General features: G+C 49.0%; 9 protein-coding genes across 9 annotated transcripts, besides 11 other annotated features; 6 read left to right on the forward strand and 3 right to left on the reverse strand.

Moving 5' to 3' along the window:
• Positions 1–653: 653 nt before the first annotated feature.
• Positions 654–682: a microsatellite.
• Positions 683–1,150: 468 nt separating this feature from the next.
• Positions 1,151–1,173: a microsatellite.
• An 8-nt stretch (positions 1,174–1,181) lies between these two features.
• PVX_097875 (hypothetical protein, conserved) lies at positions 1,182–3,090 on the forward strand. The gene is made up of 5 exons (XM_001613185.1): positions 1,182–1,736; positions 1,939–2,023; positions 2,341–2,360; positions 2,716–2,748; positions 2,853–3,090. The coding sequence occupies exons 1-5, from the start codon at positions 1,584–1,586 to the stop codon at positions 2,940–2,942; spliced, it is 381 nt and encodes a 126-aa protein (XP_001613235.1). The 5' UTR covers positions 1,182–1,583; the 3' UTR covers positions 2,943–3,090.
• Positions 1,639–1,714: a microsatellite.
• Positions 1,992–2,066: a microsatellite.
• A 52-nt stretch (positions 3,091–3,142) lies between the features above and the next one.
• PVX_097870 (hypothetical protein, conserved) lies at positions 3,143–4,141 on the forward strand (the record flags this gene model as incomplete). Its single annotated transcript, XM_001613184.1, has 1 exon — positions 3,143–4,141. The coding sequence occupies one exon, from the start codon at positions 3,143–3,145 to the stop codon at positions 4,139–4,141; it is 999 nt and encodes a 332-aa protein (XP_001613234.1).
• Positions 4,142–4,300: 159 nt separating this feature from the next.
• On the reverse strand, positions 4,301–5,053 carry PVX_097865 (transcription initiation factor TFiid, TATA-binding protein, putative; the record flags this gene model as incomplete). The annotated part of the gene is made up of 1 exon (XM_001613183.1): positions 4,301–5,053. The coding sequence occupies one exon, from the start codon at positions 5,051–5,053 to the stop codon at positions 4,301–4,303; it is 753 nt and encodes a 250-aa protein (XP_001613233.1).
• A 623-nt stretch (positions 5,054–5,676) lies between these two features.
• On the forward strand, positions 5,677–7,101 carry PVX_097860 (60S ribosomal subunit protein L24, putative; the record flags this gene model as incomplete). Its single annotated transcript, XM_001613182.1, has 3 exons — positions 5,677–6,235; positions 6,365–6,894; positions 7,057–7,101. The coding sequence occupies exons 1-3, from the start codon at positions 6,190–6,192 to the stop codon at positions 7,099–7,101; spliced, it is 621 nt and encodes a 206-aa protein (XP_001613232.1). The 5' UTR covers positions 5,677–6,189.
• A 596-nt stretch (positions 7,102–7,697) lies between these two features.
• On the reverse strand, positions 7,698–8,768 carry PVX_097855 (hypothetical protein, conserved; the record flags this gene model as incomplete). The annotated part of the gene is made up of 3 exons (XM_001613181.1): positions 7,698–7,825; positions 8,004–8,118; positions 8,283–8,768. 3 exons carry the CDS (start codon positions 8,766–8,768, stop codon positions 7,698–7,700), a joined length of 729 nt encoding a protein of 242 aa, XP_001613231.1.
• Positions 8,525–8,545: a microsatellite.
• Positions 8,646–8,668: a microsatellite.
• A 2,853-nt stretch (positions 8,769–11,621) lies between the features above and the next one.
• Positions 11,622–13,027, forward strand: PVX_097850 (ubiquitin-like protein, putative; the record flags this gene model as incomplete). Its single annotated transcript, XM_001613180.1, has 3 exons — positions 11,622–12,394; positions 12,428–12,759; positions 12,906–13,027. The coding sequence occupies exons 2-3, from the start codon at positions 12,576–12,578 to the stop codon at positions 13,025–13,027; spliced, it is 306 nt and encodes a 101-aa protein (XP_001613230.1). The 5' UTR covers positions 11,622–12,394; positions 12,428–12,575.
• Positions 11,964–11,991: a microsatellite.
• An 854-nt stretch (positions 13,028–13,881) lies between the features above and the next one.
• Positions 13,882–13,908: a microsatellite.
• An 86-nt stretch (positions 13,909–13,994) lies between these two features.
• Positions 13,995–14,065: a microsatellite.
• Positions 14,066–15,704: 1,639 nt separating this feature from the next.
• Positions 15,705–17,147, forward strand: PVX_097845 (hypothetical protein, conserved; the record flags this gene model as incomplete). The annotated part of the gene is made up of 1 exon (XM_001613179.1): positions 15,705–17,147. One exon carries the CDS (start codon positions 15,705–15,707, stop codon positions 17,145–17,147), a length of 1,443 nt encoding a protein of 480 aa, XP_001613229.1.
• Positions 15,953–15,982: a microsatellite.
• An 829-nt stretch (positions 17,148–17,976) lies between the features above and the next one.
• PVX_097840 (hypothetical protein, conserved) lies at positions 17,977–19,345 on the reverse strand (the record flags this gene model as incomplete). The annotated part of the gene is made up of 1 exon (XM_001613178.1): positions 17,977–19,345. The coding sequence occupies exon 1, from the start codon at positions 18,868–18,870 to the stop codon at positions 17,977–17,979; it is 894 nt and encodes a 297-aa protein (XP_001613228.1). The 5' UTR covers positions 18,871–19,345.
• An 86-nt stretch (positions 19,346–19,431) lies between these two features.
• Positions 19,432–19,464: a microsatellite.
• Positions 19,465–21,103: 1,639 nt separating this feature from the next.
• On the forward strand, positions 21,104–24,973 carry PVX_097835 (DNA repair protein, putative; the record flags this gene model as incomplete). The annotated part of the gene is made up of 1 exon (XM_001613177.1): positions 21,104–24,973. The coding sequence occupies one exon, from the start codon at positions 21,104–21,106 to the stop codon at positions 24,971–24,973; it is 3,870 nt and encodes a 1,289-aa protein (XP_001613227.1).
• Positions 24,974–25,089: the final 116 nt, after the last annotated feature.

Consider the following 25,089-nt stretch of genomic DNA (forward strand, 5'->3'; position numbering starts at 1 on the left):
TTTTTTTCCCCCTACTTTTTATGACGCAATTCGCATGCACTGGCGCAAAAAAAAAAAAAAAAAAAAAAAAAAAGTTTTAACTTGTGAGGGGAGAATACAATCACGCGCCTACGTACACATATGTGAAAAAGGTTAACACAAAAAATGTAGAGTGTTTTTTTGTATCACAGTGGAAAATTGCTTTGATGTTTTTTTTTTTTTTTTTTCCCTTTCCCCGGGGGAGGTGTGCACATGGTTCTTTTTGGCGGCAAGCCCTGGGGGGAAGAAACGTGCGCCAATTTGGTGACTGCGTTGCGCCAAAACTTGTGACTGTGTTGTTCCAACTTTGCGATAACGCTGCGCCAACTTTGAGGTGACTTTTTTTTCCTCTCTTGTTCCACTTTATAGAAATGCCAACATAGTGTTGTTTCGTTGCACCAACTTTGGGATTTTTTTTTTTTTTTTTAAGCTGTAGAGTAGGCCACCAGGTGGGGGCTGCCGATATGGACAGAGCAGTGGCAAGGAGAAGGAGGCACCACCAAGTGGTGCGGCAAATTGGTTGCGCGTGGGAGAGACCACAAATCGGTGGGGCAAAACAGAGCCACTCGCAGAGGGGGCGAAAAGAGGCCACAAAGAGGGCCGCTAAAAAAGGGAGCAACCTTTGGCCACGCGGCAAACAAGTGAACGCTTAAGGTGAGCCCTTAAATTGGGGGGATGGAGTGAACCCTTAAATTGGAAGAATGGCGCGAAGGAGTATCGCGAAGGAACAATAGCACTCCACGAAGCGGTACGAGAACTGCCACACGAATTGCCACACGAGTTGCCCCGCGAAACGCGCCACATCATGAGAGAGACACCCTCCGACGGCCGCCCAACCAGATCAAAAACGAAATTGCAAACATCGCGAAGGTGAAGAGGTGCGTTCCCTCCAGAATAAATCCCTCGCGCATGCAGAGCGGCTCCCTATGTGGCCTCATTGCCGCGGCGCAAAAAAAAAAAAAAAAAAAAAAATAGCAACCCCGCTCGGATGCATTTCCCCGCCTTGGAGTGTAACTACATGTGACGAACGCTCAACAGTTGGAACCAGGCGAGCATGTGCAAGTATGCGAAGGTATGCCCGCCCGCAGCGCAACCAGGCGGTGTATATTTCCCCCCCTTTGCGCGCAGTTTTTCCCATTTTACACCCCCCACAGTACCATCAGCGGTACAGCAGCAGCAACAGTAGCACAGCAGTAGCACCAACAGTAGCAGCAATGTCGTTTGGCCTCGTCCCCCCCCTCTCGCATATTTCATCCTCTCGTGCCACATGACTCCCACGTAACTATTCACTCGCATGACGTGTATCTTTTGTTCGCTCCACTCCGCATGCATGCGCGCATGTGTCACTGCATCGCAGTCCGTGGCGCCGCGTGGAAATTCGCCCCTCTTCGCGCGCACACTGTTTTGAGTTTCCTTCCCGCTTGTTCACCCCTGTTTAATTGGCTTTTTTTTGGTTTTTTTTTGTTCTTTTTTTTGTTCTTTTTTTTGTTCTTTTTTTTACCGCTTTTCCCCTTTGCTTCCTTTCCGCGTTTTCCACGGATCCCTCCCCCCGCACGCACCTCGCGATGGAAAATCCACTCGCCAGAATGTGCAGGGCTAAGTATTTGTTCGCCCTCGCCGTGTGTGTGATTGCCCTGCTGATGAGGGGGCACTCCTCGGTCAAGTGCACCCGCGCGGGGGCTCCCCAGGGGAAGATCTCTCTTTTTCTGGAGACAAAGGTGAACAGGGGAAAAGCCAACCAAGGGAGGGAACGGCGATATGAGAAGCAGCCCAGTCAGAATGGAACATCTTCCCCCTTCCCCCCGCAGTTGCGCTTTACTCACTGGAACTCCCCCCCCAGAGTTTACCCTCCCCCATGGACATGTCTCGTCACCTATATGCTTTCCCCCCTCTCTTTTTTTTTACTGCCACTCCCTGCAGCTGGCCGACTTGGGAATAGCCGACCCCCCCTACACCGTTTTCAACTTCGCAACGGAGGCTGCCAACACCACTGACGTCTTAGAGGGTTAAGTTCAAAAGGGCAAGCGCAAAAAGAAGCGTAAAAAAAAAAAAAAAAAAAAAATGTTCATCAGATGAAGGGGCCAAAGTGCGCTCTGCTGGGGGGGTACCACTAGGTGGTGCAAACTGAGGGTGATCAGAAGGGTGTACTTCCGTTGGGGTTCCACCCACATGTCGCTTTCCTCTCCTTATTGGATGTGCTCCCCCATTGGGGGCAAACCTGTATAGAGATATTCCCCTCCGAATGAGGCACACAATTGCTTCATCACCTCCGTTTTGCTCCCCCCGTAAGATTCCCCCATTTGTGGTATTTCCCCCTGATAGATGAGCTCAGGAGAAAGGAGGTAAGCGCCTCGAAAAAAGGGTCACTTTGTTTTTCCATTGAAAAAGTTGCCAGCCGTTGCGAAGGGTTGGCACGCACGCCGGCCGTCGCGGTGGCATTCCTCCCCGGTGTGCTAACGAAAGGGAAATAACCGTAATGTGCGGAAACAAAGCGCGCCTGCAAAGATGTGAATGACCCAAAGGGGGAGGGGAAAAATAAAAAAATGCCGAGCGATCGAGTGAATGGGTGCTCATGTGAATCCCCCCTCCCCGCTACTCAACCCGGTGTGTGACGGTCCAAAAGATTTCCCAATTTTTGCCCTTACGTTTTTCCCCTCGTGTGCTCGCAACGCTGCTTCATCTGCCCTTCCTTCGTAGAACAAAGCCATGAGGCGATTCAGGCACGACTTGGTAGGGAAAGGAGAGTTCAGCGCGAGGGTTCTCGGCTGCGTCGCGGTGTTGCCCCGTTGCGGTGTGCACTTCTTCGCGACATACACTTCTTCCCCCTTTACCAGAACGAAAAGAAGGAGCGAACCGCAAACTTGCTGACCAGCCTTTTGAAGAACTCCCTTCACTTTTTCGACGCCGAGCATGAGCACAGCTGAGACGGAGAGGTGAGCACTCCGCGGGGGAGAAAATGAAAGCTCATTGGCAAGTAGTCATGCCACGTAGCCTTTAGTTTTTTTTTTGTTTTTTTTTCTTTTTTTTTGAGAACGATTACGACCATTTGAATAGTTAGTTCCCGCTTGGCCACATTTAAGTGCCCCTTCCGCGTGATTAGTGTGCGTAGAGGGCATCCTAATTCATGGGTGCCATCCCAAGCGGCGTGCACAGCGGGGTGGGCCTGGCGGCCTACAGGCAGGCGCGGCGGGGCTTCGCCAGGAGGGTGGCAGCGGGGCTGAAGCCGTCGTCCCTCAGAGTGCGAAGTGACAAGTCGAATTTCAACGACATAATAAGTAGGTACTTCCCGAATGCGAAGCTGCGAAGGGGTCCAAGCAGGCGTAGCGACGGCCCAAGCAACCACAGCGCAGGGGAGAAGTACTTCTTGTCCGCAAAAATGAAAAGAAAGGCGGGCTTAAGCGGCGGTAATAAGGGTGTCGACTTCGCTGCGGTGGAAGCGGGAGGGGGGGCCTCCCTCCCGGTGAGCGGCCTCACAGATTGTAAGGCAACCCCGGCGTCTGAAGATGCAGCCACGGACGCAGACATAGCCACCGCCGCAGCCACCGCCGCAGCCACCGCGGGAAGGACAGAGCCGATGGAAATTTCGAAGGAGGACCACCAAATACAAAAGTACAAAAATAAGCTGCACAAGAGAATCTGGATTTGCCTTAAGCGGAACAACGAAAAGGAATTTGAGAGACTGCACAGCGAGCTGAGCAGGTACCACCTAAAGGATGAAGTGTCCTACTCGATTTTGCTGCATGGGAGGCTCATCATTTCCAAAGGGGGGGAGATAAAGGAGTGCTTCAAACTGCTCGACGAAATGAAGCAAAACAAGGTGCACCACTCATTAGTACGCTTAAACGAACGGCTGCTGTGCAGCTACTACGAATTGACAAAGTTAAATGCGAAGCCGAGCAACAAGCAGTGGGTCAAAATATTGAGGACCGTTTGGTTCACCTCTGCTTTGATTAAGGCGAGGAGGCAGAAGTTCGTTCTGCGGAATTTGTCCCAAATTGGGAAGATGAAAGGGGATGGCAACTCTGCTTTGCTCAGCAACTTTAACAAGGTGTTTAATATCCACAGTTTGAAGTCGCTGTACGTGGGGGGCGGGGACCCCCTCCTCGGGGGGGGGGCCCGATAGCACGGAAAAAAAAGGGAAAAAAAGAGGGGGAAAAAAGGGAAAAATTGTGGAAAGAGTGAAAGACGCTGGGGAAGAAAGAGACCGCCTCTAACTTGGTGACCCCCCAGCTGGGGCCACCACACAAGACACTCTCTACGTGATAGCCTCCCTCCCCACAGGTCAACTCCTATACTGAAGGAGCACATTGTAAATATCATCAAACACTGTGTAAAGCTTCTGCACCGACTTGCACCCCGTGATGATAATCTTGCCGGAGACGAAAATCAAAATGACCGATTTCAGCTTGGACGTTGGCTTATACCTGTAGACGAGCCCAGCAAACAGCTCCGGCTCGTAATTGCAGTACTCCTTGTGGTCATGCGCCAGCATCTCCAATCGTACAGGCATATTACAATCAGCACTAGCGATGATATTTTCTATGTTAAATCCTTCCAGTTTTACACTCTCATTTGTTACAAGCTTAATTATTTTTCCAATTTTTTTGCAGCCATAAATCGCATCCGCTTTGGTCTTCGTGCCAGTTAACATAATCCTCCCATTTTTAAAAATGAGAGCGGTGCACTTGGGCTTATTCAGCCTCACAATCAACGTGTTAATTTTGCTTGGGTTGTATTCTGCATTTCGTATTGATATGGCTACTAGACGAAGGTCTATATCTACGCAGAGATTGGCTGAGGCTATTATGTTGTGTATTTTCACGCGAATGTTTTGATGCACCAGTGTATTCTTGGCCTGCTTGGCAGATGACACTTCGTCTGCGTCTGATTGCGTTCCATTTGAATTTCCTCCCTCGTGGTACTTTTGCATAATTTCGTTTTCTTGCAAAAATTGCTTCATGCTTTTCTCGCTGGCGTCGTCATCCCGCAGGAGCGCGCTCGGGTCCCCAATGTCGCAACTGGCGAAGTCGTCCATTTGGGGGGGCGCAAGGGTAAACTGGCAGTAAAAAGGGAAAAGCGGAGCGCGTGCGAGAGGTGTCCCTTGGCCGCTTCTCCCATTCGCTCATTCGCCCGTTGCGGCTGTGCTCAGACGGCGTAGCCACCAGTAGGCAGGGAAAACTCTTCTTTTACGTGCAGGCGTCGCGACCCGCGGGGGGCCACCTGCTCACTGCGTGCGGCGCGGTTCGGGGGATGCGGCGGCCCCGCGCGGAACGCGGAACGAAAAAGTGGCTAAGAAGTGGGAAAAACGTGGGAAAAAATGGCAAAAAATTACGGCAAAATTACGACAAAATTGCGACAAACGCCGCGACAAAACGCACTAAACGATGCAGCGCAAAGAAGCAGCGTAAAAACAGTGTAGATCTTCTCACGTTATTTTAAAAAAAAAAAAAATTATTTTCCATAACCCGTTCGGGCGGTTTTTTGCCCTCCCAGTTTTGTAGTTTCCAGAATTGCGCCGCTTATTTTGGGAGCGCCTCGCCGGTGGGCAGGAGGAGGCAATTTAATCGGCTCAGTCGAGCGAAGCGAACCGCAAACATGTAAAAAATAAATCAGCAACGACGCCACACCGGTTGCATCGGCAGAGAAGAATTTCCAATCGCGGCATGTTCGCCCAAATGGAAAAAATAAAAAAAAAAAAAGAAAGAAAATTAATCACCAAATTGAAGCGAGAACATCACTTCCACTGCCAAACGACATTAGGGCGAGATCACCCCCAGATAGTTGATCGCCGCCTTTTCGGGAAAACTCCCATACGGAAAAAAAAAAAATAATAAAATAATGAAATAGTGAAATAATGAAATAATGAAATAACAAAATAATGCCAAGGGTTAACTAATCTTTCCCTCGAGCCAAATAACTGAAGCGACGGACCGAGGGGCAAGCATCGTAAGGAGATCTGCCCATTTAGCGAGACCCCGTTCTGTACGCATCGCCGAAAGGGGGCAGAAGTGGCAACTGCGTAGAATTGTTGCCCCCCAGGTTGAACCTCCACGTTGGATCTCCACCTCCTGCGCGCTCTCCCCCCACTCTTTATGCATCCCCATTTGATGGCTTCTTCGCCTTCCCCCCACAAGAGCCCCCTGTCAACCGCTTAATTCCTCCGCCGCCACCATGCGAATAGAGAAGTGTTGGTACTGCTCGGGGAACATCTACCCGGGTAACGACCATCGAGGGTGGCCTCCCACTGAGGTGAAGTCTCCCCAGAGAGCTTCCCCACGTGATGACTATTTTGCTATGCGCCTTTCCTGTGCGCCCCTTCCCATCCGCCGCTCATTTCCCCCTGCAGGCCACGGCATATTCTTCATCCGAAACGACGCGAACATATTCCGCTTCTGCCGCAGCAAATGCCACAAGCACTTTAAGGCCAAGCACAACCCGCGCAAAGTCAAGTGGACCAAAGTTTACAGGAAGGAAAGGAACAAGGAGCTCAGCGCGGACAAGACGTTCGAATTTGAAAGGATCAGAAGTGAGCCAGTGAAGTACGATCGAGACTTGTATATAAAAACAATCAACGCGATTAAGCAAATAGACAGAATTAAGGAGGCCAGAAAAATGAGATTTTATAAAAACAGAATTAAAGAAATTTCGGAGAAAAAAATTAACCTCTCCTTAAATTATATTAAGAAGAATCCTGCTCTTCTGAAGAACACTCAATTTGAGGGTGTGCTTGGCGAACTGATGAATGAGCAGCAGAGGGAGGGTGCAGACTTCTCTCTCGTTAAGGGTACCTTTGACCAGGAGGAACTCATTAGGACGGACGCGGCGGACATGGCCCAGAAGTTCTCCGCCGATGTAACTTCGATTAGGGATACACAGGTGAGGCGCACGAGGAGAGGAAAAAATAAGGAAAAAAAAATAAGGAAAAAAAAACAGCGGAGCGCTCTCCACCTCGAGGCAGCCACCGCTGCGTAGTGCACCCCCTCTCACAGCTACCCTGTGGCACTCACTTTCGATCTACGTTTTTTCCCCACCCTGCAGGGAGTGCAACACCAGAAGGAGGACCAAAATTTCGAGTTAGCTTAGGGGGTGACTCCCCCGGAAAGGCAGACCCACTTTGGTGCCACCCCAACGAGTGACCCTGCGGACAAGTCGGCCAATTCGTACGCCCACAGTGCGTGTAGACATTCACGTTGCCGTTTTTCCACGGGGGAGGAAGTTCACGAAAAAAAAATTCACCAAAAAAAAGGGACCAAATGGTGGATCGAATGGCGGATCGAATGGCGGACGAATGGCGGATCGAATGGCGGATCGAATGGCGGACGAATGGCGGATCGAATGGCGGATCGAATGGCGGATCGAATGGCGGACGAATGGCGGATCGAATGGCGGATCGAATGGCGGAAGAATGGCGGATCGAATGGCAGACGAATGACGGATCAAATGACGGATCAAATGACGGACGAATGGCGCAGAGGGGACCCCTGAGGGGAACCTGTCCCCTTCCCACTACACACTCTTCTTATTTGCCAATGCTCCACTTTTTGTTTTATCTGCACGCGTGTCATCTGTGTGTTGTGTATGTGTGTGTGCGTTATGTGCGTTGTGTGCCTTATGTGCGCTTCATAAGTGCACGCCGCACTCCCACCGCGTACCCCCCACGGGGGTAACTCCACGCACAGTTAAGCCGCTTTCAACTTCGCGTCTGATTTCACAAACAAACTGGAGAGGCTCTGCCGCAGCGTGAGGAACACCACGTGGGCGGTGTTGTACCCGTAGAGCAAATTGACCAGGTTTTGCGCGCACGGTTCTGCGGGTGGGAAAAGAAAGAGAAAAAAGATGGTAGTGGTGGTATATCATTTCGTTCAGTCTGCACTGAGGAGCAGTTGCAAATGCTCCTCTGGGGGGGCGCAACACTGGCTTCTTCTTTTTCTTCCTATTCGGTTTGCCTGTGGATCTAACACACGCTGGGCGGACGCGCTACCTACCTGTGGAGACGATCTTGAAGCGCTCCCCGAACCAGAGGTCCGTGTCGGCCGGCGCGTAGGGCACCTGCGCGTTTCTGCGGGAGAGGTACTTCAGGGAGAGGAACAGCAGGGCGACCTGGAGGGGCGCAAAGTGGTAAGCGGTAAAATGGTGAGCGGTAAAATGGTGAGCGGTAAAATGGTGAGCGGTAAAATGGTGAGCGGTAAAATGAAATCGTGCCGCTGCCCCCTCTGAGCCGCTCTTCAGCTGCTACGCATGAGGGGGCGACCCCGCCAACGTACCGTTATCTGCGTGCGAACGATGTTGACGAAGGCACCGGTGGAAGTGACCAACGATGAAATCACATCGCACGTGTGGAACAAATAGTCCCCTTGGTTCTCCTGCTCCAAAGCATTTCTCAAATCATTTATATTTTTTTCTTCCTTTAAAATCTTCCTCGTGTATTTCCCATTTAGTATTAACAAGTCATACTCGTTCATATTTTTGTTTAGCTTTTTATTTGCCTCTATAAGTTTTTTATATTTTTTTATTTTTTTTTGCACGTTTTCAATTTGGTTTGAAATGTCTTGGTACTCTGGTGACTTGGTGTAGAGGCAGTAGGACTTTTTAATTTTCCGGTGGTACTTGAGGAGGGAGGTCTTAACCAGCTTGTTGGTCCACAGGATCTGCAGGAGGTACTGCCCCAGCTGCACTACTGCGTAGAGGAGGAGGTACAGGGTGGAGTTGTGCACGACGTACGTGACGTCGCTGGGTTGGCTGTCCTCCATCGTGTCGCTTTGGGGGGGTTTGCAAACAGAAGGGGGTGTCACCAGGAAGAGGGCAATCCACCAAGGAGTGGCAATCCACCAAGAAGTGGCAACCTCAGATGGGATGGCGGTGAGCCGCTTGGAAGAGGGCAACACGCTCGCGCTTCCAAGGGGAGAACGGGCAAACGAGCGACCAAATGGCCGACAAAAAAACGCACAAAAGGGAGATCAACGAGTGATCCAGCCAATTCGTTAAAAAAAAAAAAAAAGAAAAAAAAAAACCAGCAAATGTATTCCCCTTCGCGGCGTTTTCTTCTTACGCTATTTTTTTCCCCCCGCTTCGTCGCTGCAGTGCCGCTTGTATTTTTTTTTTTTTTTTTTTTTTTGCTGCGTAAATAATCGGCGACGTGAGAGAAGGGAACAGTTCCCCCAACACAGAGTCTCCCACTGTTGGCACACAAAAGTGAGTCTCCCTTTTGGAATATCCCTCGGAGACGCTCCCCTTTTTATTTATTTATCTCTTATTTTTTTATTTCCATTTGAGAAGGCAAAATGGCATCAATGAGTGAAAACCATCTGAATTTGCTGAAACGGGTAAGGGGGAACAAATCACCCCACGGAGTGGGAAGCGGGTCGCGGGTCGCGCACCACACACACATGCTCCCGCGTGGGCCTTTTCCCTCGCTCGCCAACTCGCGTGCGAATGCGCTCACCTGATAAGCGGCAAACCGGATAGGCGGCAAACCGGATGAGCGGCAAACCGGATGAGCGGCAAACCGGATGAGCGGCAAACCGGATAGGCGGCAAACCAGTTAACTAGCTAACCAGCCAACCGCCCTGCACCGCCTCCCCGCAGTTGAAGGAGATATCCAAGATGATCGAAATCACCCTGCAGCAGAACAACCGGCTGAAGGGCATCCTGGCCAGTGAGCAGTACTTCAGGAAGAAGTGCGAGGCGTCCATGGAAACGGTGGGGCGCGCAGAGGGGCGGCATCTCAGGAGTGGCAACCTAAGAGCGGCAACCCAGGAGCTGCTACCCAGGAGTTATTCCCCCCGAAGAGTCCCATCTGAACATTCGCGCTCCCCCCCTCCCTCAGATCGATAGCACCACGGAACAGCAGGAGTGCTTCAGGAAGGTGTCCAAAATGTAGGCGCAAGGAGATGTGGAAAAAGCGCACCGTGAATTGGCCCCCTCAGTGAAGGGAGCCATTGTGTGGGGCATCTCTCCAGTCGAACTTTTCTGCACCGTTGCACCGCTATACCGCTACACCGCCGCACCACCACACATCAACGGTTGATATCCTTTTCCTCCCCCCCTGCAGCTTCATCAAAAAACCGCGAGAAGAGCTCAGAAACGAACTTAACGAGGAGATGGCCCAGTACGACAAGCACAGTCCGCACTTGGTGGTAGGAAAAAAAAAAAAAAAAAAATAAAATCAAAAAAAAACGGGGTTCCCCTGCATGAACAGAAACGTGATCGTACAGATTAGTGTGAGAGAGATCGAATGTAGCTGTCTCCTCGCTCCCCACTTCTACACTCTCCACGTCTGCCCCCCCCACTGCAGGAGCTCCGAAAAAAACTCATAGACAAGCTATCCAACCTTAAGGATCAATATTTACAAACCCACGAAAGTGTAAAGCTTTTTTTTTTTTTTTTTTTTTTTTTTTTTTTTTTTTTTTTTTTTGTGTGTGTGAATAAGCGTGCGTTGTAGTAGCGGCTGGTATGGTCATGCACAGGGAGGATTACAACCCATTGTGCACTTCTTCCCCTTTTTGCAGATCGAAAGGGAGGCGAGCCAGGCGACTTAGGAGGCGGAAAATAATGCGGTGAACAACTGGAGCGTTTCTCCTCCTTCCACTTGGTGAGAGGACCCCTTCCGAGGGGTGGATATACTCCCATGTGTGCATATAAAATTGGGAGTAGTGGCACTTTCCTGGGCGAAGAGAATGAAGCCATGTGGACGGAGGGAACGGCGCCACAAGAGGTAAACCAAAACTGCGCTGTGATGAGTGTATGACGTCGCGTATGTGGGGTGTGCCCTCCGTGAATTTCCTTTTTCTTTTTTTGTGCAAGTTACGCCAGTACGTACAAAATTGCAGCTTTTTTTTTTTTTTCCTTTTTTATGCAATCCCACCGAAAAAACACGAGCATAATAAAAATACCATTTCACCAACCAGGGGTGGTTATCCATCATTCCAGTTGCGAAAGGTTTGAATGAACAGGACGGGGGAGGCTTGTAGACGGGTTGGTACGTTTAACGTACTCTTCCCTGTTGCGCCTTCACCTCTCACGACGTCTCCCTGGTCTTCACCCAACATGACAGCAACGCATTTGTGTGTGTATGCAAGAGTGGGGAAAAAAAAAAAAAAAAAAAAAACGAATAATCGAATAAACGAATGAAAAAAAGACATCTCCCTCCTCTAATGAACCACTGAACGGGGGAGACCTCTTACAGGGTAAAAAATTCTCGACGTGTCAAAAAATGGACTGCATTTTTATGTAACTCCTTCCCCACCTGTGATCTGCCAATCGAATTGGAAGAAAAAAAAAAAAAAAAAAAAAAACAGAGTAACGCTTTCTTATCAACATAGGAGAATCGCAATAAAGGAAAAAGGCCAAAGTAATTGAGTAAAACAACGTAATTTGACTTATGCAGGGGTGGCCCTCCGTTTAAGTGTTCGCCGAGTGTATAAAAATTCCTCGAATGGCTCACTGGGGCGTTTTTTTTTTTTTTTTTTTTTCCTTCCCTTTTGGTTTGGCGAGCGTTTTCGCTGGAAGGCAAGAAGGTAGCCGCGCAGCTTAGCAGTAGCGTTTGCAAGGGCGCGCCTTCGATTGTTAATGTAAGTTACGTATGTATTTTACGTGCGTATTTTACGTGCGTATTTTACGTATGTATATTAAACACGTATGATGTTACGCATGTATGTCATTTACGTACGCGCGCTACGCATATTACGCACGTACGCAGTGCGTACCAATGTTTGCATTTTTTTTTCCCCCATCCTCCACCCATGCGTCGCAAAGCAGCGAGGCAGGCCCTTTTTCGATTCACTTTTGCGTAGCGCGCACTCCCCACTAGCTTTTCCCCCCCACTCGGGCTGAACCTTCCTCCCGCTTGGCCAGATTTCTGACGAAGCTCCCATAAACCGTCCACTCGGCCGGCATTCCCAAAACTTCCACTCGCTCTGTATACCCGTAATTAGTGCTTCCCTGCTTTGTTTTCTTTTTCTTTTTCTTTTTCTTTTTCTTTTCCTTTTTTTTTCCTTTTTTTTTTTTTTTTTTTTACCACTCCTTTGTATATTCATTCCCCTATCGCTTCGCCAAAATTCTTCATTTTAGCAGTTGAGAAAAAGAGGATAAATAGTCACCCGTACGTATCCCAAATTGCACTTCTTCTGGGGGGAATTTTACAGTCATTTTAATTTCCCCAAAGAAAAGCGGAATAAACGCTTAAGAAAAGCGCGAGAAATATATCCCTTCTCCCCCCCCTCCTCTGCGATCGACCTATGCGTGTATGTGCTACTATACATAGCAGGGCGAATTCGCTTGCCTTCTTCCTTCCCTCTCCCGTATGCATTACGAATCCGGAGCAATCACAAAACCAACTCATCTCCCCCCAAAAAAAATAAACGTACCACACCAGCAGGCGTAGCGCACATAGGAGAAAGTTTCACAGCAGGCGCATTTCCACAGACGTGTAGACCCACCCACCCCTGCGAAGACGAGTACGTTGCAAAGGAGCCTTTTGGCAAAACCGCACGACAGCACATATAAAACACTCCCCCCTCTCACATACACACACACACACTCCCAAGAAGACCAGCAACATGGCGGACGAATCCTCAGCGGCGAACAACGCCAGTGGAGCGGCCAACAGCCAAGGGGAACACATCCAAGTGAAGGTTAGGTCCCCTGATGGTGCTGAAGTTTTTTTTAAAATAAAAAGGAAAACTAAATTGGAGAAACTGATGGAGGTTTATTGTAATCGACTCGGACAGTCCATGGAGGCAGGTAAGTGGCTCTCCATCCCCGTGCGGTGCACCACAACCGGGTGTTTTCCCCCTCCCCCGGCGCTACACCACAACCGGGTGTTTTTTCCCCTCCCCTGTGCGGTGCACAAAAATCGCTTGTTTTTCCCCTGCTTCCCCTCTGCGCAGTCCGCTTCCTATACGACGGAGATAGAATTCACGGGGAGAATACCCCCGACCAATTGGGCATCGAAGATGGAGACGTCATTGACGCCATGGTGCAGCAGACAGGAGGAAATTTGTTGTTTTAGCTTTTTTTTTTTTTTTTTGCAATTAGACCAATGGGAAAGTCAAGGCAGAGGGGCGGCTCTCCCAAACGGCGGCCTTGTAGCTGCATCGTAGCTGCGTCGTAGCTGCAGCGTGGCAGCACATTTCGTAGAAGCTAAACGAAGCAGTAAAAAAATAACAACGTGGTGAAGTAAAAAATAAATGGATGGACCGAATCACCTCGGCCAGCGCGACGTGTGCACGACATTTTCGCATTTGCCCCCCGCGGAAAAGGCTGAGGGGGCGGCGAAGTCGAATGGGCATCGTCAAATGGCAGCGTTAAAAGGCATCGTCAAATGGCAGCGTTAAAAGGCATCGTCAAATGGCAGTGTCAGAAGGCAGCGTCGAAGGGGCGGTCGCACAGACGAGGCTTCCCTGTACTCACGCATTTTAAATTTAATACCAGGCATTGTAGCACATCTCTGCGCACGCCGCCAACTACACTGCTGCACAGTTTTAGTGACCTTTTCAATTTTTATAAGTTTTATTATTCTTCTTTAAGCAGTTTTCTTTCTTTCTTTCTTTCTTTCTTTCTTTCTTTCTTTCTTTCTTTCTTTCTTTCTTTCTTTCCTTTTTTTTTTTTTTTTAATTTCATTTGATTTTAACCACATCGCATATGCCTCTCTGTTCCCACAATGAAAAAAAGTGAAAAAAAAGCGAAAAAAAACGAAAAAAAATGAAAAAAAGTGAAAAAAAAAACGAAAAAAAGATAGTAAAAGTTGTGTAGAGTCAATCGGATGTGAGCAAAACGGCATGTGCAGCCTGTGTGGGTGTGTAACGCGCAAAGGCAGTTTGCCAGATGATTGGAGTTGCGAGGCGTCGCCCCTTTGGCAAAAGTGCCACATTTTGTTCGCGCAGTTTGGATAAGCTTAGCTACGTTTAATGTATTTCTTTTTCTTTATTTTATTTTGCTTTTTTATTTTTTTTTCCCCTTTTGTGTGTAAGCGGGGAGGTTACTCTTATATGGCCCCTCCATCACGTGCGAACCTGCCGAGAAGTTTCCTTTCGCCTCTCCGATGGGTTGCTCCATTTGGCATGCACACGAATGGGCCGCATGGCCATTCCATTGTGTGACCATTGTTAAGGAGGCATATGTTACGTTGTCCTTCTGCCGGGACAGGAAAAAGGGGACTCTACCCCCCCAGGTGCATATGTTACGCTATGTGGTACCTGCCCACTGCGCATATGAGGAAGAGTTTTCTTATTTTTCGAGGAATGTTCTGCTAAAATGTGATGCGCAGGGAGGGGGGGGATGAAACCAAAACAAGGGGATACCCAGTCCAAATGAGACATGCGCATGTTGGTAGGACGATGCTACGCGGAGTTACAAGTAGGCAACACATTTCCGTGTTAATGCTTCCCTTCATGTGTGCATAAATTTTTTTTTTTTGTATCTCCCCTTTGGTCACCCTCACGACATACGTGCCATTTTTAAATCCTGTCTGGGGACTCCACCCGTTGATGTTCTCCTTTATACCATTCGGTGGAGGTGGTGGACCAGAGGGTTAAACAATCCATTTGTGATGGAAAAAAAAAAAAAAAAAAATCCCCTTGGCAAGTAAATAACCAAATAAAATAAATACCAACTGTGGCGAAAATGGAAAGGCCTCGAGTTTCTGATCAGGCAAGTTGCCCCTCCCAGTAAAACACACATTCATCTCAAAGCTGCAGGGTGAGTACTCGCGATGTGACCCCCCCCTCCCTTTTATATTCACCTACAGCTGTGTTAACAAATCTACACGCGCGCTGGCTTCCATTTTGCCTGTACAGTTAATATGCACGCACTTACGAACGGGGGTACTCCTTCATGCAATGAGATTAGGCAGTGGGGAGGGTCATCCTATCAGGTTACTTAAACGTTTATGTTGCTTTAGGGAATTATTTCCTCCTTAGCGTGAGTATTAATTTCCCCTTTTCCCCTTTTGTAGGCTCATCCATAAGCACACCTACGCATATAGGGGGAAAAAAAAAAAAAAAAAAAAAAAAGGCACGCATGTACGTGGGCCTATATGTGCGCACATATGCGTGCCTACATGCACCCGAAGGCGTGCGCGTGCGCAAGTGCATATGCTCGGTGTCTAAGTGGCCAAGTGCTTGGGGTGGGCCTACGTGGGGGAAGAAAAAATCGGGCAGGCCCAGCGGCGCAAAAAGGGGAAAAATGGAACAGAGGAAAAAGGGAAAAGAGGAAAAAAGGAAAAAAAGGAAAAAAAGGGAAAAGGGAAAAAAAGGGAAAAAGGAAGAGTTCGCAAAACTGCAATATAGCAAAACTGCAAAATAGCAAAGCAGCAAAACAGCAAAACTGCGAATAGGCAAGGCCGCAAAACAGCAAAACTCCCTATCCGAGCAACCGCCGCACCGCGCCGCCAAATAAAAGCGATCGAAGGGTTCACGCCAAGTCCGCGCTCTTGCTGCAACGTAGGAAGGGCAACGGGCAGGCAGCAACCTACAGTTAAGATGAAATTATGCAGGGCAGTTTTTTTCCTCCTCGCAGCGTGTGCCCTTCACTTGGTTGCGTGCCGATCGGGGGGAGATGAGGGCGTGGCAGTTGGAGCGGTGGGAAAAGCGGCGGGGAAAGGCAGGGGAGTGCCCACCGCTGGGAAGACCGCCAATGGGAAGACCACCAATGTGGGGGGCGTCGCAAGCCAGGCACCGACCAAAAAAATGCACAGAGTGATTAGTGAAGAGGAGGGGGTGCAGGACGGGCCAAATGTGGAAGCGTCAGAGGGGGACACTCCAAATGGGGACGCGCCAGAGGAGCTGAAGAAAGTCAGGGCGGAACTGAAGACAGCCAAGGAGGAGCTGAAGACGGCCAAGAAGGAGGCAAAACAACTCGAGGAGGACTTGCAGAAGGCTAAGGACCGCGCGCTCAAATGCGAGAAGCAAAAAAGGGAAACCCTGCAGGCAGCTCAAACTGCGCAGAAGAACCTGAAGGAGTGCACCGAGAGCGGCGCGTTAAACCTCACCCAGTGCAAAGCCCAGCTGGGCGATAGAGAAAAGCATCTGGACGTGTGCAGGGAGAACGAAGACAAGTGTTATGCGAAAATGAAAGATCTGGGCAAGCAGCACGAGGAGCGGGTGAGTAGGAAGGAAGACGAAGCGGCACAGCTGAGGGAGAAGGTGCTCAGGCTGGAAAGGGCCCTCGAGGACATGGAGCTCAAGTTGAACGCGCACTCGCAGTCGAAGCCGCCATCAACGCTGAACGAGAACAGCTCCGCAGGTGGTGGTGGACGCCACGGCGAGGGTGAAGACAGCGACTACCTAATTTCATTCCCCATGGTGCGAAGCTACTTCGTTAAGGTATTAAAAATCTACAAAACGTTTTACATAATAGCGTTCGAGCAGACTAACTTGGCAGGGCTCCTCTCCCAGGTAGCTCTCCATAAGGATGCCCTGGTGACTCACCTCAAGCTTTATGGGAGACTTACCATGGAAAGGCTGCACGATTATGAGAGCTTCATCCGCGAAAGCGATTGGGTGACTCGACTCATGAGCCTTTACGAAAGCTCACCTCTCAGTCAGTATGCACAGATGATGAAGAGGAAAGCTGCAAGTTTTGTCTCTACGGTGAGGAGGCTGTTGCTCCAAAAAGTGGTGCACCCCGTGAGTCGAGAGCTCTACCCTCAGATGATACAGTCGATGAGAAATAAATACATGAGCATTGAGTGGGACCTCTTCCTCCAGAAGTTACATAACAATTCGGAAGTCCTGGTGGTGAAGCTAAATTCTATAAACCCAGAATTGCAGGGGGTCATTTCCCCTCGGTTGGAAGATCAGCTGATTTTGCTAATTTTCTTCACCATGGTGAATATCATTCACTTGTATTTACTTTTTTATTTGCTGTTCCTTTTGGTTAAGCTATTTAAACGGGTGAGTATTTGTTTGTTCGTGTGGGGCTTCTTTTTCGTGTCTGTGGCCTACCGATGCACCGTCTTTGTGCTGACGCTGCCGATACGGCCGTGCTTGCGGAAGCGCGGCAACCGCAGTAGGAAGGCGTACCGCAGGCACGAGGAGAGGACCTGCGCAAACCCGGAGCGCGTCTCGTACCAGCAGCAGGAGATTAAGAAGATGCACCGGGGGCACAGCGTCCACCAGCGGAGGGGCTGACATGGCGCGGTAGCGGGGTTGTGGAACGGCAACCGAGTTGTGAAGCGGTAACGGAGCTGTGACGCGACAACCGAGCTGCGACGCTGCATTTCAGCTGCGCTGCCGCTTCCCCCCGCCATTGTTTCCGTTCGTGGTTTGTTTGTCGACTGGCGCGCCGATTTCGTTTCGCCGTACCCCCCTCTGCGGCGCGGCTCGCCCGGTTTTCCTCGTTTGCCTGTTTTTCGGCAACGTGCGCGAGCAATCATGCGGCCATTTGGGCAGCCGCCAATCCATCCGCACGAACACCTGCAGTGAGCATCTTTTTATGTGCCGTCTTCTCCCCCTACCCTTTCCCCTTGTAGTTAACCCCAATTAACACTTCCACCACTGCTCCTTTGCTCCTTTGCTCCATTTTTCCTATTTTTTTTTTTTAAGTTTAAGCAAGTCTCACCAGTTTGCGTCCGTTCGAAAGTACGTCCATGCAGGGGCACTCCTGTGTTGGGATTCCCCTCGCTGTTTATGGGTTTCTTTTTGCCGTTGCGTTTCTGCCCTCTCCAACGGGGAGCACTTACCTTGGCAACTGCCTCTCAGTGAATCGACTTTCCGACGAACGCATTTTAAGACGAATTAATTCTCCGCTCAGCTAGCCAACCGAAACGGGGAACACGCAGCGGAATGCAATTTTTTTGGGGGGGAATCCTCGGGAGATTCGCCTCCCCCACACACAAAAAAAAAAAAAAAAAACACACACACAAACAAACGTAAACATAAATATAAGCACAAACATATAACGATGCAAACTCGCACCCATACGGGTGGACGAACGGCAGTGCCCCTAAGGAGCACCCCCTCAAGGGGCCCGCTTCCTAACGTTATGCTCGTACACCTTCCGCTCCACATTTTCACTGAAAAATTTATTTTCCAAGTAATTCTGCCCCGCCTTCAGCTTCTCCTCATCGATGGAATTGGCCATTTTGTAGTAGGCCCAATCTTCAGTGGACTTATCGACCGTATTGATCTGTTTGTTTTCTTGTATGCTCTGTACCAGCTGGTCTATGTTTGCGAAATTCCCTCCGATATTCATCTTATCCTTCATCCTGAGGTATCGCTTATAGGAGGAAGACGTTTTGTCAATTTTTTTTTGGACTGTGTAAACCTTCCCTGCGTACATGTATTTTTTTTCCACTTGCACGGAATTATTTTCGTAAAAATTTTCCAGCGCGTTTTTCACCACGTTGGAAATGTCGCTGCTGTACTGTTGATTGCGGCACTTCTCTTTGAATGCCTTTATGTCCATTTCGGGGGAGTCCTCATTTCCGCCCAAAGCAGGTGAGTACTTCTTCAAATGGTCATGCAGCTTCTGCGTTGTATTGTAGTTCTTCTCTTCCTGGGGATACTTCCTATGGAATTGCAAAAGGAAATCTCCATCGCTAACTGATTTTTCGTGTTTGTATAGCTGCTCATATTCCCTATTAATGTCGTGATACGTTTTTTCGATTTTTTCCTTTACGATGGAGTTCTTTATTATACTTTTGATCATTTTTGGGTTGGTTTCATTTTTCCTTTTGTTCCTCTTGGCCTTCCCCAGCTGGCTGAGCAGCTGCTTACCCTCCTCCTGCAGCTCCTCCTTCACTTCGTCCGACAGGTCTCCCTCCTTCAGCTCCCTCTCCAGCTCCGCCTCCACGTCGTAGTTATCGTCCTCCTCGTCCGACGAGGGGAATTCCATGGTCATGATGGTGGCCATCTTCGCAGGCGGTGGGCTGACTGGCGGTTTGCGATGGGCAGTTTGCCGTTAGGCCGCTTAACTGCCGGTGAAATGTCCCGCGCAGCGCGCTTAACCGTCTTCGCAAAACTGAGTTGAAGTGACGTGATCCGCTACATCAGGCGCGTCCCTTCACATGGCCCCACGAGTACTCCGTCCGCAAGTAAGCAGGAGGACAACCGATTCTACACCTGTTCAGCGAACTCCAATTTGGGTAATCGCCCAAGAGCCGCGGTAAAGGAGCGCCTATAATTACTTTCCCCGTTATGTATAACTTTTAGGAGCATTTTTTTGTTCTCCCCTTTTTAACTGTCGATAAGGGCGCTCACTGTGCTGCCGCGCCCCCGTTTGGTCATGCCCCTCACGGACGGGCAAAGCGGCTTCACAAAGAGGAGGCAATAATGATTCACCTTCAACATAGCAGTACCATTTGTGCGAAAATTCCTTTTGTAAATACATCTAGGGTTAAAAGGATTGCCCATATTTTGTGCTTCTTCCCTTTTTTGTGTCGGCGAGCACTTCCCATGGTGCACCATTAAGTCGAGTTTTTTTTTTTTTTGGGGGAGGGGGAGGGGTCCCGATGGGGGGTTGAATTTTCCCCCGCATTTGGCCCATGTACTGGTAGGCTATGGCCGTATTGCCCGGCACGCGTGGCAAAATTATGGTGTATAAATGTGCAGGGTGAACATGCGGATTTTATTATTTATTTTTGTGAGCATTTTTTTAAACTTTCGCGTTGGTCGCGAGTCGTTCGAGGGGGGAGAGGGGCCTCTTCCGTTATCATGCCATGGGGTGTGACTATTTTTTTTTTTTTTTTTTTGTTTGGCTTTCTTTTTTTTCTGTTTTTTTTTATTTATTTATTTTTTTTTCCCTGTCGAATTCGTCTTCGCATGAGCGGTCTCCAAACGTTACACACGAAGGAGCGCGCAGATAAGCGGAATGGTCGCAACGGATGAGGGAAGAAGCGCTCGTTTTTTGCTAACCAGGGGGGAGTGCTTTTACTGTAACCCCAGGTGACCGCATATTGACCGCACGGAAATTGCGCCGTTAGATGAATTTCCCAAGTTGGTGAGAGCCAGCGAGGAGGAGAAGAGGAGAAGAAGAGCAGAGGCGAGGAAGTGAAGAAGCGGCATGGCCATATCGCCCTTCACCGTAGCATGGCGCCGCCCTTATGTGATGCGCCCGCGTACTGCCCACCCCATCGCGCCTTCTTCCCCGTTCGAAGCCGCTCTGCTGTGCCTGCCCAGGCATACCACTTTCATACGCGCATAAGTTTTAACTCTCAATCTCGCGCGGGAGGAACAAACTGCAATTGCCGCACAGTAATGATACCCTTTTTTACTCTTTTGCCACAACAGAGCGACGAATTGATTAACCAGGAGGGATACGTCGCGTGACCAGCGTGTATTCGTCTGCGAGAAGGCGAAGAGCTGTGTGAGCGCACATGGGGTGTTAAGTCCCCCCACACACTTACGCGCATTTAAAGAGAGCAAAAAAAAAAATATACATTTTTATATTCCCCCCCTTTTGGGGATAGCAAACAAAAGTTCACAACAGTGTACGTACAAGTTGGTGTAAAGGCGTACGTTTATTTTCACCCATCATTTGTGAAGCAAAAAGTAAAAGAGGCGAAAGACTCATCTTACGTGGCCATCTTCAGGAAGCACCATGTATGCTTGTACGCGTAATTGCACTGTTCACTGCTAGACACGAGCGTTCATCCGCCCCAAAAAGGAAGAAAAAAAAAAAAAAAAAAAAAAAAAAAAAAAAATACACTTATGTGCATGTGCACAGAGGGAGGAAGCCCCTGCGCGCGGGATGAACAAGGGGAGTTTTTTTTTTTCTCATTCCATTGGCTCAGGCAATTCGTCACTACGCCGATGCGCATGTATATATGTGCTAAGCGATGAACAGAGGTGATGATCTCAAGGGGGACTCCCACGGATGCTTTGTGAAGAAGAAAGAGTTTTCTTTTTTTTTTCTTTTTTTTTTTTTTTCTTTTTAACGTGTGTGCAAACTCGGTTGAGTGTTTTTTTTTGCAACGCGAGGACTGTTTGGCTGCTTACGTCGTGCTGTTCTTTGCGGATCGGCGGAGCGGTGAAGCGCAGCACGGAGGGAGCGGCTACTGCGTTGCATTTTGCATTTTCCCATCTGCAACGCCATTCAAACGAGCGCACTCCTTACATAAACAACCCCTTCACAACACCGCTTACCCATGGCCGACTTCAGCAAGTCGAACTCCGCCGGGCCGGCGAACAAAAAGCAGGCGTCCATTCTGAGCTTCTTCAAGACGCAGGATGGCAAGGGGAAGAAGGCCACCGGCGCAGGGGGGGAGGCGGCCAAGGAAGGCAAAGGGGATGCAGATAAGCAGGGCGGCCAGCAACTAAACGCGGCGATGAGCACGCTGGACAAATTTGCCGCCAATGCGGGGAACGAAGCAGAGCGAAGCTGCGAAACGGGCTTCACCGCGATGAAGGAGCCCTCCGAGGATAAGCGAAATGGATGCTGCGCATGCGCAGAGACCCCCCAAGCGAATCTCTTCTCCGATGACAGCCAAGATGTGAGCAGAAGCGCGGTGAGAAGCTCCATGGGGAAAAAAGGAACCGAAATGAAGGAGAGTTACGATAAGGGGTATACGGACAACGCGGAGTTGAGCACAGAAGAGGACATAATCGTGAGGAAGAAGCGAAAGGTCATAATAGATTCCTCAAGTGAAGATGTGTATGACGGGTCTAACGACAGAAGTGAGGATAATGGAAAGAACTCCAAGAGGAAGGGACCCCCAGGAAATGAAGGCGTTGGCGTGGATGGGAAGTTAAATAACCTGGTTTATGAGCCGGGTAAGAGCAGCACAACGGAGGAGACACTATTCACCAACGAGCAGAGCTCAAAGGAGATTATAAACATCCACCGTAGGAAGGGAGAGGACGGAAAGAAGTCCCAAGAGCTGGACACACTAAGGAATAAGCTGCTAAGCATGCCAATATGTTTGTCAAATGATAAGTTCAGACTATACGTAGAGCAGTACTTCCTCTACTGCAATACTTTTGAATTCCCCAAATGGGTACAGCCGCAATACGTGCGTGATCTTAATTTGAGGACCCCAGATAATGCTGATTATGACTGCTCTACCATTTGGACGCCCCCACCTGATCACCCCTGGGCGGTGGAGTACAAACAGGCGCACTACACTCCAGGGATGCAACAATTTTGGAAAATAAAATCCAAAAATTTTGATAAAATAATATTTTTTAAAATGGGGAGATTTTACGAAATATTTTACATCGATGCTTGTTTGATGCACACCATTTGTGGGTTGAATTGGATGGGTGGGGAGCAGAAGCCTCACTTGGGGTTTCCAGAGCAATCTCTCCATTTGTATGCCAAAAAGGTTATTAACAGTGGGCACAAGGTGGTTGTGATTGAGCAGATGGAGACTCCAAAGGAGTTGGAGCAGCGCAATAAGGAGACTTGCGGGCCGAAGGATAAAGCCATTAAAAGGGAAATTAATGAAATTTTTACAAAGGGGACCATTCTGCATGATAACATGCTCAGCTCGGAGACGAAATATTTGGTTTGCTTCCACTTCGACGATATAGAAGATTTAGATGGAGGAGTAGTAGACGTGGGGGTCGGGGGAGTGGGCAGCCTCCCAGGCTCCTCCTCTCAAAGTGACCGCTCAGTTAAAAGCAAGTGCAATTTCGGCTTCGTCGTGAGCGACATCGCAACGTCGTACATCGCTGTAGGGTATTGCAACGATGACGAGTCCCGGATCGAGTTGCGAACCATCCTCGCGCAGCTCTGCCCAGCGGAAATTCTATACGCTTCAAAAAATATTAATAAGGAGGTGCTTTCCATTTTTAAGAACATCCCAGCGGAACCGGAATTGACAGCGGTGAGCTCATTTCCAAATATAATTGCCTCTCTAGATGAGATTAGAAAATATTTTGAAACCATCCCCCCTAGTTTAGAAATGCACAGAGAACAGAACAGTGTGATTTGTGCCTTCGGAGGGTTCATCGTTTATCTCCGGTCGCTTCTACTAGACAAGAAGATCTTCCGCTTCTGCAAAATAGAGCACTATGATTTGTTTAAGAGGGAAAACTACATGGTGTTGGATGCCACCGCGTTGAAGCACTTAGAAATATTGGAGACACAATCTGGCGAAACGAAAAATTCCCTTTTTGATTACGTGAATAAGACATGCACCAACTTTGGGGCCAGGAACATGAGGCGCTGGATCTGCAGCCCGTTGCTCGACTGCACCAGGATAAATGAGCGACTCGACGTGGTGGAGTTTTTAAAAAAAAACGAGCATATCTTATCCCTCATCAGGTTGAAGCTGAAGAAGCTACCAGACATAGAAAGGCTGCTGAACAAAATTTGCATACAAGCATCTCAAAGCGAGCGGGGGGCCGTCTTCTTCGATAACATAGTGAGTACGAAGCTGAAGGAATTTATGACCTTCCTAAACGCCTTCAAAGAAATTGGAAGTATGCTAATCGAAATCAACAGCATAGAAAAGGACGAGGAGGAGTTGCCCAAGCGGCTATATGAAATTAGTAACACGCCGGATAGAAAGAGTCTACTGAGAAAGGTCCAAGGGAGCTACCCACATATTGAGCAAATAACCAACGAGTTTTTAAAAAAAATAGAATTCGATGGGGATAAGGAATATAAGCCAGCGGAGGGGTGCGATGAAGCCATCGATTTGATTAACAGTAAGGAGAAGGAGATAGAGGGGGAACTTACCAATATTCTAACAAACATGAAGAGGAACATGAAGATTTCGTCACTCAAATATGTACATGCTAAGTACAAATACGAGGTGGAGTGCCCCGAGAATGTCCCCAAGCATTTTCTAAAGCATGTAGAAATTACCTCCGCTAAAAAGGGATTCATTCGGTTTCAAAATGATGAAATAAAGCAGTGCGTTGAGATGCTGGAGGATATAGACCAGGAGAAGAAGGACGCCATCTACCCCTTCTTTAAGAAGATGTTTCACCTTTTCTATGCTCACTATGAGAAGTATGTCTCTGCCTGTAGACTGGTGTCCGAGCTGGACTGCCTCCAGGCCTTCGCCTTCGTGGCGCTCAACACGCCCTTCGCGCTGACGCGCCCGGTGTTGCACCCGATGAGGAGGAACGGAAGCGGCGAGGGGGAAAGCGGTGAGGAGAGTAGCGGCCAGGAGGTCACCGCGGAGCAGATCAACCAAAGTAGTAGAAGCGCCGTAAGTGCAGTTTGCCGTGGGGGGACCGCCCACGGGAAAGAACCCTTCCTCATCCTCGAAAATAACATTCACCCCGTAGTGGCTACCCTCATGCCCAACTTCATCTCGAATAACATCTACATGGGGTGCGAGCAGGAGAAGCAATCTACTCTGCTTCTAACAGGTCCCAACATGGGCGGAAAGAGCACCCTACTAAGGCAAACAGCCATTTCGGTAATTTTGGCCCAAATAGGAGCCTTCGTCCCTTCTACCTACTGCGAGTTGACCGTAGTGGATAAGATATTTACGCGCCTTGGATCTAGTGACAATCTGTTCGAAGGAAAAAGTACCTTTCTCGTGGAGTTGGAGGACATTTCGAACATGCTAAAGCAGAGCACTAAGTACAGTTTGGCCATTCTGGATGAACTGGGTAGAGGCACCTCCTCCTTTGACGGCACGGCTATTGCCCTTTCGACTCTGGAGCAAATTTCAGACGTAGTCAAATGCAGGTGCATATTCTCCACCCATTATCATCTCCTAGTGGAGGAAGTAAAACACAACAAAAAGATTTCAAACTATCATATGAGTCTAAGCATAGATGATCATCAGGAGAAAATTATTTTTTTATATAAATTTATTAAGGGAGTTTGCCCCAAGTCCTTTGGTATTCACATTGCCAAGTTGGCTGGCCTCCCCAAAGAAATTATTGATTTGGCTCACGAGAAGTCCACCCTCTTTGAAAACGTGACGGACGAGTTTTGCAAAATCATCAAGTACAAGAACATCGTGCGCTCCCTCCTCAGCGCCCCCGACGGCGAAAATCTGGGCGCCCTCTTCCGCAGGTACCGCGCCGAGTTCGCCGAGTTCGCCGCGTGAGCGGTAGAGCGGCAGAGTGGAGAGCGGCAGAGTGGAGAGCGGCAGAGTGGAGAGCGGCAGAGAAGCAGAGCGGTGTGAGCTGATCAGAAGTGAGCACATCTGAATAGGAGCACAAC

This window comes from Plasmodium vivax, chromosome 10 (genome assembly GCF_000002415.2).
Source record: "Plasmodium vivax chromosome 10, whole genome shotgun sequence".
Lineage (NCBI taxonomy): Eukaryota > Apicomplexa > Aconoidasida > Haemosporida > Plasmodiidae > Plasmodium > Plasmodium vivax.

What these genes read in the sequence shown, in the direction of transcription:
- PVX_097875 (XM_001613185.1), top strand. Translation starts at nt 1,584, where the DNA reads ATGGAAAATCCACTCGCCAGAATGTGCAGGGCTAAGTATTTGTTCGCC. An exon ending in ATGAGCTCAGGAGAAAGGAG is followed by an intron (nt 2,361 to 2,715) that starts GTAAGCGCCTCG and finishes CTTCCTTCGTAG; the next exon opens with AACAAAGCCATGAGGCGATT. An exon ending in GGCGATTCAGGCACGACTTG is followed by an intron (nt 2,749 to 2,852) that starts GTAGGGAAAGGA and finishes CCCCTTTACCAG; the next exon opens with AACGAAAAGAAGGAGCGAAC.